The sequence below is a fragment of the Pieris napi genome, chromosome 14 (genome assembly GCF_905475465.1).
Source record: "Pieris napi chromosome 14, ilPieNapi1.2, whole genome shotgun sequence".
Lineage (NCBI taxonomy): Eukaryota > Metazoa > Arthropoda > Insecta > Lepidoptera > Pieridae > Pieris > Pieris napi.
This window is the reverse complement of record NC_062247.1, coordinates 1406427-1417909: the sequence shown is the minus strand read 5'-3', so window position 1 is coordinate 1417909 and position 11483 is coordinate 1406427. Positions and strand designations below refer to the sequence as shown.

General features: G+C 33.8%; 1 protein-coding gene across 2 annotated transcripts in view; it reads right to left on the bottom strand.

Moving 5' to 3' along the window:
• Window positions 1-1300: 1300 nt before the first annotated feature.
• Window positions 1301-11483, bottom strand: part of LOC125056303 (long-chain-fatty-acid--CoA ligase 4) — a 75320-nt gene continuing 65137 nt past the window's right edge. For both annotated transcript variants that reach the window (XM_047659335.1, XM_047659333.1), the window contains exons 6-14: window positions 9675-9926; window positions 8572-8790; window positions 7869-7984; window positions 6636-6779; window positions 6119-6297; window positions 5582-5681; window positions 4937-5090; window positions 3134-3409; window positions 1301-2078 (exon numbers count right to left, since the gene is read on the bottom strand). In XM_047659335.1, coding sequence (XP_047515291.1) covers window positions 1924-2078; window positions 3134-3409; window positions 4937-5090; window positions 5582-5681; window positions 6119-6297; window positions 6636-6779; window positions 7869-7984; window positions 8572-8790; window positions 9675-9926 — 1595 coding nt within the window. In that variant the 3' untranslated portion in view covers window positions 1301-1923. The remainder of the gene's footprint in view (window positions 2079-3133; window positions 3410-4936; window positions 5091-5581; window positions 5682-6118; window positions 6298-6635; window positions 6780-7868; window positions 7985-8571; window positions 8791-9674; window positions 9927-11483) is intronic.

The following is an 11483-nucleotide window of genomic DNA, read 5'->3' as shown; positions in this document are numbered from 1 at the left end:
TAGGTAATATTAATGCCAGATTATACCCATTAACCATCTGAAATTGTAGACTGCATAACAAAAAAAAACATAAACTGATTTTATTAACATTATTTATTGAATAAATAATACAAAAAATGTTTTCAGAATATTAAGATTTTCAAACAAACCAACTGAGCAAAATTCCTACAACATCGATTAACATTCAAAATTTACGATTCAAAATTATTAACATTAAAAGTGACGCTACCTATTATAGTAACATACTTAAATACATGGAATTATACATATCATACAGTGTTCCAGCACGACAATAAAAAAAATCCTTTTCTCGCTCCCGTATTGCTATCCGAATGTACTTTAAAATTATACTTGTACACTCACGAAATTGATAGAAGTTTATCATAAATATTGAGAGGCACTTCTGGATACTTCGTGCAACTTCTCGCTTCAAATCAAAAAGTATTTTGATGTTCTGTTAAACCACGGCACGCACGTGTATTATTTTGGTTAATTTCGAAAAGCTATTTCGCAAGTACTAAATGAGTTTCACATTTAAACACTCACGAAGTTGATAGAAGTGAGAGGCATTCTGGATACTTCGTGCAACTTCTCGCTTCAAGTCAAAATGGATTTCGAATTTCCGTCGACCAGTTGCACGAGTATATATTTCGGTAAATTTCGGAAGCAATTATGCAAGTCGTATTTGTCACGACATTACCTTGCAATTGTCAAGTACTAAATGCGTTTCAGAATGCAAACACGTTATTAAAATGGCTCTAAAAAGACTTGTATAAATGCATTAGACTGCGAAATGAAGAGGAACGTAGGATGAGTACAATTGCCTAATAAAACTATAAAACATGTGGATTATGCAAACGCATAAGCGCCAACGACCACAGAATCGTTGGCCGAAGATACAACAGCACATTCCGTCTAAGTACTAAAACATTACTTATAATAACCGCATCAAAACCGATACTGCTGCACTAGGCCAATTTAAAACATATCCGACAAATTGCACTTCGTTTCTCACTTTTTTTTCTTAACCTCAGATCTAAAAACTGATGAGAAAAGCCTAGAATATTCTACACTATTTACAAATTTTAAACTAAACGATGACCTCTGGGAGCGTTCAAGTATTGCGTAACGAGTTTGGGGGGGGGGGTCCTTTTGTAAAACGTTACGATGCGGGGCGGGGATTGAATTACGCGTTATTGTTAATATTATTTTCGACTTACACCACATAATAGTAACTAAAGAGACACAAGGTGGTCACGAAACGTTTTACTATACTTGAGTACAGCACTGTACTAGGGTACTGAAAAACGTTACGGCGAGTTACATGGGGGGGGGGTCGTCAATAATCTCCAAAAATTGCGTTACGTAATACTTGAACGCTCCCTCTACAGCTAACGTCGTGGCCGACCAAATTACAAAAATGTTAGTTCTGTCATTCTTAATGACTTAATAAAATTATAGAAAATTGCTATAAAATGACTTCGAGTTCATTAAATCGTTCTCTAATCTATGAATTGATTTGGCCAGTCCACAACTTTTGGCATACGTTAAATTTCTTTACATCTTATAATATTGTGATGCTCGATATACAAACAAAATTTAATCTCAAGCAGTTTATACAACCATTTACATGGCCGCATATTTAATAGGCATATATCCTTTACGACAAAATTAAATTAAACAAATATTTTGCCTAATAAATAAGCGGCAAAATCGACTTTGAATAAGACAACGTCCGAGATCGGAGCCGCTACTAGACATTTTAGATCACGTGATATCGAAATAAATAAATATAAAAATTATATATTTTCTAGGGTCTTTTACAAAGCAAAACTATTTAATTTTAGACAAATAATTATATTAACCGATTCTCAAGTTACCTATTTCAATATTGCGTGATCGTGTCGCGGATGTGATGGCGACTCATGACGCGTACATTCGCTTAATATCTTCCTTGTATCGTTCTTGGATGTCTTTCCTCTTGATTTTGAAGGCAGCGGTGACTAGACCCATGTCTGGTGACCACACTTCTGTGCAAAGTTTCACCGCTGCAGGTACTTCGAATCTTTCAAGGCCGCCTGAAAATAGTATTTTTTTTTAATTTAGACAAAACTATTGCTTTAATGTTCAATTAATTCTTTGAGCCCGACAAAAGTATTTCTTAAAATTTGGCAAAATTATTGCTTAGGGTAAAATTTATTAATTAAGTCTGAAAAAAAAATATTTCAAAAAAATCTGGCAACACTATTGCTATAGGATAAATTAATTATCTTCTTCTTGGACCCCAAAAAAGTATTTTTTTTTAAATTTGGCAACATTATTGTGTTAGAATAAGCATAATTCTTCGAGCCCGAAAAAAATATTTTTTTATATCTGGCAAGTGGCGTAAGGGTAAAATTAATTCTTTGAGCCCGAAAGAAATATTTCTCTAACACTATTGTGTTAGGATAAAATAAATTCTTTGAGCCTAACAAAACTATATTTTTAAAAAATCTGGCAACACTTGCGTTAGGGTAATACCTCTTGAAGCCTGAAAATATTGTTTTATGTTACAATACCGATTCTTTTCACCGAGTTTTGAAACATGAATATACATATTGTACTCATTATTATTATTATTAAAGCTTTATTAATCCATACAACAATTGGTTAGTTTACATTCCAGTTTCCAGTTTCAGTTTTAAACAAAATTTAAGTTAGATTTATTTTAAATTTTTTAGTGGTCTAGTTTTTGTATGGCCCCTTTTAGGGTAAAAGCCTCCTCCATATTTTTCCATTTCTCTTTGTCTTGAGCAACATTCATCCAGTTTTCCCCGGCTAGTTCTACAATGTCATCTGTCCATCTTTTCCTTTGTCGTCCTATACTTCTCTTTGCAGTAGGTCCAGTCCATTTCGTTATTTCTGGTGTCCATCTTTTATCCTGTTTTATCTTTTATACTCATACTACACTACACTACACCAGATGGCTTCGTTTTATGTAACATTTCGTTTGGTGATCCCGCTTTTCTGTAGAAATTTTTCTTGAATTTTCTTTGCTATAAAACTCACGGAGCCCGAGACCTTTCTGGAGTTATAGCGTCAGGAAGGAAAACCCGACTTATTTTTATATAGTAGATAGACTACTAATACTTACATTTCCTCGCATGATCCGCCAGCTCTTTGACCACGGCCTTCTCAACCTCCGCATTCTGACACAGCTGCTCAAACTCCATCTCCGGGAGGCCGATCCTCGTGGCCAGTTCCGCCAAGTGTCTCGGGTTCGGTACCAGGAGGGCCACGGTGTAGGTCTTCGAGCTGTCTCCGTAGACGCAGATGTTCTCGACGATTGGACACGTTTTCAGTTCCGCTTCAACTTTGCCCAGAGACACGTATTCACCGGCTTGGAGCTTCACTAAATCTTTTTTGCGGTCTGAAATATTTGGTTCAAGCATTGATATACAAAAAACCCAAGATGCACAGTCTCGAATAAAAGTAACGCTCGAAAGTGTCCCGAAACACTATTTCTGTCCCTTTCTATAACAGTATGTCTATAACAGTATATGTTACAAGCATATACTTATTGTTACTGTACTAATTGCTTGAAGTTGTTATTACAACGCAGTGTATACGTACTTAAAGCAATAAAATTTTACGACCGACCGTGGTCGGTAGGACAAGGTATTGAGTGGAGTCGAACATGACTTTTTTATTTACAACTATTTAACATAATTTTAAATTTATCCGACTTTTCGGGTGCTTTACAGCGTGTGTGGTCACGGTGACTGAAGACAAAGGGTGTTGGATGTTAAATAGTTGTAAATTTATAATAATACATATCTTTAATCCGGTTAAAAAGTTTTTTCTTTAAATTAAAAAAAAAAAATGTTAAATTGGCTACCTCCTGACCTACACTTTATATAGCGTAAATATATTTGTCAAAAACTACACACAAAAAAGTTCAAAAGTACATAAATTTATTTATAAAAAAAAACACAAATAAATAACATCGACTCCACTTATTAGACGAGAGACTATTTGAAATGAGCGCACAATTTAGAATGTTGCGCTCATTTTTTGAGGACGTTTTTTTGACGTTGAGTGTGCATCTTGGGTTTTTGTATATCAATGGGTTCAAGTTATTATTTAAGGTTTTATTAAAATAAATAAATTTTAAATATTAAACGTGCTTGTATTTAGACTTTTTTTGGAAACAAACACCGACCACACACAACGCAAACCTACATATAAGCAACTGAAAAAACGCACTTTCTTCGCTCAACGCTTTTCATCTTTCTAAAGCCGTTTCATCTATAACCACTCTTATTTTTATTTATTGAAGTTATACTTTAGGCGCGTTATGAAAAATTTATGAGAGTGAAATTTTACGATACGCGCGCACCGTGACACAAAATTAACAGAATGAAATTGCCCACGGAAGATGCTACGGCATTGGACATAATTTAAAAACAACATTCGAATAATAATAAAATTTTTGTTACACTTAATGTAAGAGAATAATAATAAATATTTATTTATTTAATTTTTCAAATGTAAACTGAACTTTATTGACTATAATGACTCCTTTTCCAGTCTTTATTATTTAATTGTAATTAATTATTTGCATGCAATCAAAAACTATTTTTAATAATGCCAAAGAAGTATAACTTCTTACGCGCGTACATAACTACACGCACCCTTTTTTTAAACTGTTTACAACAAATTCTCCACATTTGAACTTCCATAATAGTACACGATGTGTGTGAGTCAATAAGTGAGTGTACAACAGAGTGTTAGGTCTTAGTAGCATCTCCAACTCTGCGTAAGGTGTGTTCAGAAGACAGTACGAATCGACAGTTCTTACGAATAAATTTTAAAGCGTATTCAATGGAAACAAACAAATATGTTTAATACCAATGTAGACTTCAACTGTATACGAACGCTAATAAATATTACTCACCAATAATCTTAATACAGCCGTCGTGATGCAATTCCCCAATATCTCCAGAGCGGAACCACCTTTTCCCATCCACATCCACAAACTCCTCTCGACTCTTCTCGGGATTCTTGTAATAACCCTCTGCAACGCTGTCTCCACCGATTACTATCTCTCCCTGGAAATTTAGATTTTACGTTTTTATCAACGTTTTGAGGTAAATAAAGCCAAAAAATTAAAAAATGGCAATTTTTACTATCTTTTTCTTTTGTGTCTGAGGCGCAAACCAACGGTTGTGGTCTGTGGCAGAATGACCAACGTGAACACACATTTTTAGTGTCTAATGTGTTATTAGATGTAATGTGTGTGGAGTTATATGTTGTGGTAGTAGCTGGCCCTGGCTCAACATAAGCAATTTTAAATCTAGTTTTTTTTCATTTATCTTTATTGTAATACTTATTTATTTTCTTTATTATAGTGCAAGTGTGCTCAAAATATAAAGGAAATACCTTTATATTTTGAGCACACTTGTCATTAATGCACATGCATGAATTGTTTTTGTGCATGTTCTCTTTGTCTGTTTGTTTTGTTAGTGTGTTTGTACAATTAAATAAACATTTTTCTCACAAACGTAAGTACAAGAGTTAAAAAAATCCTAAAGGAACATACCTGTACGAAGGGTTTATTCCCGACTCTGTAGTTGCCCTCCTCCCAGTTGACGAGTTTTATGTCTGTTCCAGTTGTGGGTGCACCGACGCGACCCGTTGACCTGAACAATACACAAACTCCGTTAAAACTACATTTTTAGAAGAAAAACAAATAGCTATTGACTTGTCTGAAAAAAGCGCTAGAAAGAACAGTATTAAAATTAATTTAATTAATTATAATAAAGTAAGTTAAAAAAAGACGTTATGACACTTCGAACCAAATTGAAATCGAGGAGCTGTCAAACCCAACCAAAACTTCTGTATGACTTATTTGACAGATCAAGAGGAGATTATGAAATGAGATAGGAATGGACCATAGAAATATGGAATTGTTTTGGCTTCTGAGCACGTTTCTCGGACACTAAACGCATTTTATCAAAATCGGTTCAGACGTTTTTGAGTTATGGGTACACGAATTTCTGGTGCGAACATATACATACATATACAATATTTTAACCACTAATTTTTTTCTCGTTTAAATAGCTGTTAAATATCTCACCTGTCCTGCAGATCCATGATGGTGGCGCAGGATGTGGTCTCTGTCAAACCATATCCCGCGATAACGTCGCAGCAAAGACAGAGCCGGACCTGCGTATGAGTGTCCGGCGCTAGAGGGGCCCCGCCCGCTATCATTAGACGTACACGTCCGCCGAGCAATTGGCTGACTTTTTTGAATACCTGAAATCATTTATTATAACTTTAATTATTTTTTATTTATTTACACTTCGTTCGTTGCATTACAATATAAAAATTTAACATAATTAAATATAAAGGAGGCAACCACTGTGAGAAAAAAAATGTATTAAATTAGATAAGGTAGGCAAGAAGTGCAAAAATACGTATTACATATAGTTATTAAGAAAAAAAAAGAAACTAAACTAATAAAGGATACATGAAAAGTAAAAAGTGCACATGAATCATAATAATTTAATATCAGTCTCACGTCAGTAAGTAGTTAGAACGTTAGTAACAAAATACTAATATTTAATTTTTTTTTTCGTTATTTAAAGACTTACCACTCGATTAAGCAAAGGAGTGTCATAGCCGCGCTTCATCCACGACTGTTTGTACGAATACGCCCACTTAAAGAACGCGTTCGCGAATTCACCGCTACGAGACACTTTGTCCGTTATTCCTTTGCTGATACGGTCCATTATTAGCTGAAAAAGATATAAAAAAGGTCAGATTCCATATCGCACTCTGTGGCTAAAAGATATCTCAAGTTACAATCTCCGCTTGAGCATTGTCAAATATGTCAAAGTATAAATAGAAAAAAAAATTGACATCTGTTGAAAGGTGATTTAAGTTTGAGACATTTTCTAGACTACGGGCCTGTATGTCTGGTGGAACATGGTGTAATGGTTGCAGCTCCTTACAAACGTTGTGTAAAGACTTGGCGATTAAAAAGAGTGGCGGAGGGTTTATTGCCAGTTCTTCTCTTCCGTTCTACGATCTTGATTTGAGAACTAGCAGTAAATGTAAAATTAGAAGAATTTCATATATATTTTTTTTGACGTTCAAAAGTGTCATTATGTTACCTACATGAATAAATGATTTTGACTTTTAAATAGGATTTTGATAAATTTTATTTTATTTCTTCTAGGACCTACTACTCATATAAACATATTGCATTTTATATACGAGAATGATTAAAATGTCTTAGTGATATGTGCGTAATAAACACGAAACATATCTTTAATCAAAATTTATTTTATTATATTAAGACAAATGACGCTTGATTATGAACTCCCGTAGTCGTTTTTTTTAGTTTCATATTGAATTTTAGATACATGTCTGAGTCCTGAGAAAAAAGAACTTGACGAAAGGCGTAAAGTATTAAGTAACGTATTTTGGGAGGGGAGGGGTATCCTTTTGTAAAACGTTACGATGCGGGACGGGGATTAAATTACGCGTTATTGTTAATATTTTTTTCGACTTACACCACATAATAGTAACTAAAGAGTCACTGGGTGGTCACGAAACGTTTTACTATACTTGGGTACAGTACTGTACTTGGGTATTGAATAACGTAACGGCGAGTTACATGGGGGGGGGGTCAATAATCTCCAAAAATTGCGTTACGTAATACTTGAACGCTCCCTTAGTGAGACACGCCCGATGCAAAGTTTATTTGTCTCAAGCACCAAACGGGCAGTCCAAAAATCCTATGGTTTAAGACGGGTTTCTCAAGATTTTTTCAGTTTTGAAGACCCTCGACCACATATTTTTTTAAATCATAATATACTCACAGGTACAGTGGTGATACAGGTGGGTTGTAAAATTGTGGCGTCTCCCTTCGTTCCCTTCATTATCTTACTCGAAGAGTCCAACATTGTCAGCGGCGTTGAGTAGCCAATAGGTACACCTACAATAGAAATTAATTTGTACTAATTTTCAGAAATAATGACACTCCATTGTGTCGTGTGTGAGAGGAGAAAATAGGGAAACAATGTGTAATCCCTAAGAGAGTGTTGTTATCTTAGTTCGTCACAAGGTTTTTTAGCTACAAAAGATATTTCCAAATATTTAGGGACATAGAAATCTAATAGGAAATATCAAATAAGAACATCCTAAGACAGTTACGAGACAACAAAAATGTAATATAAGTAAACAGAACGTCAAAATAATCATCTTTATATATATCTACTGGATGCGTGTTACTGAATTTGAATGATATTTTATATGCGTTCGGGTGGCGGTAGATGGTTTAGCTGTTATGCTATGATATGCTGTCATACTGTCACACTATGTTTAATATCCTAATCGCTTGAAATATCATGCAAGTCAACGTCTGTCATATTTTGCAATTCATTTTTATTTGTATAGAGGAATTTAATTACCAATTCCACAAAATCAGCTTCTACCATTTAATTTACCAACCACACAAGATACAAAATATCATTTCACAAGGAATCGAATTTCACAAAATAAACTAAATAGCGCGTAACTTACCACCAATAACGCATAAACTCTCAGCCAACAACTCAAACACGTGAGCCAGAGGCAGGAATCCCATGAGCATATCATCATCATACATCGGCACCCCATCCGCGAAAGCCTTCAACGTCGCTATCATATTCCTGTGGGATAGCACCACGCCCTTTGGAACCCCAGTTGAACCTGATGTGTACATTATGATCGCTGTATCGGATGGAGCTGGTGGGATACATTCTGGAAGTGATGGAATTTAAATTAATACATAAATTATTAGTAAAGTTAAAATTTTCAAAAAATTTCGTGTAAAAAATAACCTAATCTAGAAGTTGAATGAAAATTATTTATTTCGTGTTCTTTACCTTATTTATACATATATAACAAAAAACAATTTTACTAAAGATATAGTTAAAGATGGAATACATAATATTTACAAAAATGTTCAAACATTTAAGAAAGGTCATATGAATAAATGTATTAAACATTAAACTGTAATACCTGATTCGGCTATCTTGTGAAATGGTGTGAAAATGAGTATATGTACATGAGGGTGTGTGTGTGTGTTCATGATGCATGTGATTTAGCGCTATGGATATTCATAATACTTTTAAGCATAATTCACGATAGTTTAAATCTTGTTTCATGAGCTGTAAAACCATTTCTTTTGTATGAAGTTTGATATATTTGAAAGCACTAAAGACATTGTGTTTTCAGATACGCATAACAATGGACTTAACAGACAGTAAATTATATAATAAAACTCAAACAGACATATTATGTTACCTTCTAAGAATATAGCTTTGTATGTCTTTAATCGGAACCAACTAATTAATCATAAATAATTAATTTATATTATGATAAAAGTAGCGAGGAAGGGGGAAGGCAATAGGGGAAGTCAAACCAATAGATTTTTCTTGATACATATATAGATATTAACTGACTTGTTAAGGAACAACGCAAGGAACACCAGTTTGTCATATAAAAGAAAATAATGAAATAAAGTGACCAAAACTTACAAATGGGGCTGTTCTGATCGACTCTTTCTGTCAAATTGCGTTTATGGTGTGATGAAAAGAGACAGGTGAGTACTTTAATTAAAACGATTCCAATAGATAACGTACCAATTTTCGACTGCTTTCCCTTCTGTATAACTTCCTTGTAAGCGACAATCTTAATTCCAGGCTTAAATCCATCTCTTTCTGTTTTTTTGAGCTGGTCTTCCATGAAAATTATGGTGTCCACCTTCGGAGTCTTTGCAAGGATCTTCTTGAACTTGGGTAGAAGGTCGTGTGTTGTGATGACGGTAGAAACGTCTGTTTCATTGATTCCGTGGGCTATAGCATCATCGCCTAGAGTTGCGTAGATTGTGACCACTGGAAAAATTTAAAAATTAGAAAATATACATAGTTACTGAGGTTAGGTCATACATTTATATCTCCCTTGTGTACAAATATAAGAAAAAAGTTTGGCAATATTTAACTCGATTGAAAAAATACATGAGCGTGTCCCAAAACATTGTTTAAGAATTAATTCTTATTAAAATATAAATTTAAGAACAACTTTGTGTCAAATAAAAAGTGACGCGTAGTTCCCGGAAAGTGATATTTTAAATCTATCTGCCCCTGAATAAAATAATTCCTAATTTAGGCTGAAAATGGTAATGAACAAAAAATACTAGTATTATTGTGAAAAAGCGTGGGTTACTCTATAGACGAAAAATATGGCACAGAGCGCCCCACGCTTTTTCACAATAATACCAGTATTTTTTGTTCATTACCATTTTCAGCCTAAATTAGGAATTATTTTTCACTTTTTAGTTTGATGTGCTTTAAAAGCGTGTTTTTTAGTTTTTTTTAACTATTATTAATTTTTTAGTTAATTTTTTTCGGATTATTGCATTGTCATCGATCTTTGACAGTTGCGCAAAATTTGAATAAAATCTGTCCGTTTAAAGTGGGTCAAAATCGAGTCCGAAGGAGTCGGTTACATACATACATACATACAGGTGAAGCTAATATAAAGCGTGTAAAAAAACATAACTTATAAAAAACCTTAGTAATTTATAAGTTTATCATGTCTAAGTTATTTCTACTACTGGTTCAAATTGATTGAAAAATATACAGTGTTTATACAATCCCTTCTAATTTTACCCCATCAATATAAGGGGTCTAAGATAGCCTGAACTGCTTTCATCAAAGCCGTGCTGCCAGATTTTAGTTAGACTACCTTCTTAGTAGCTATATACGAATATATAAAATATTTTGCTATGCTAGCCCATAGCGACTGTAGTACTACTTTCTCTATTTAAAAAAAATAAATAGTCGAATTAGTCCAGCCGTCTCAACTTTTGCGCTTAGCCTTTTGCGATTCACTTTTATATATGTAAATTGCATACAAAGTCCCGATATTGTAAATCTAAGTCGCCATAGCCTAGAGAACACCAAAGAAACTCTCTTGACCCTATCTTGACGCTTGAAGTATTCGCGAGTTTTCCGAAGTATAAAAGTCTAGTACTATTTAATTATAATTGAGTGCTACTTGAATTGATTACATCGTTATCACGATAACTCTTTAATAGCTTTGAAATGAGGTTATATTGGGTAATCATTGTTCGATTGAATTTAATCATTTTTAATTATCAACATTATCAAAGTTGTATTTTTCTGTACTAGTGTTCGCAGGGCATATTTATTCTATTAAATATTATGTAATAGATGTCCTCTATAAAACTGTAGTACATCACTTTGCTCTATTGTCAATAGTTTCCGTAGCGTAAGCGATATTCCATTGGTATTTTTTCCAGCTTCATGTTACATAATCGAAGTTTTCAGATCCCTAGTTTTTGAAAATATTATAAAGCCTATTGATATAAAGATAATGAAGGATTCTAATGGAGAATATTTTTTCAAATCAATCCGGTAGATTTGGAG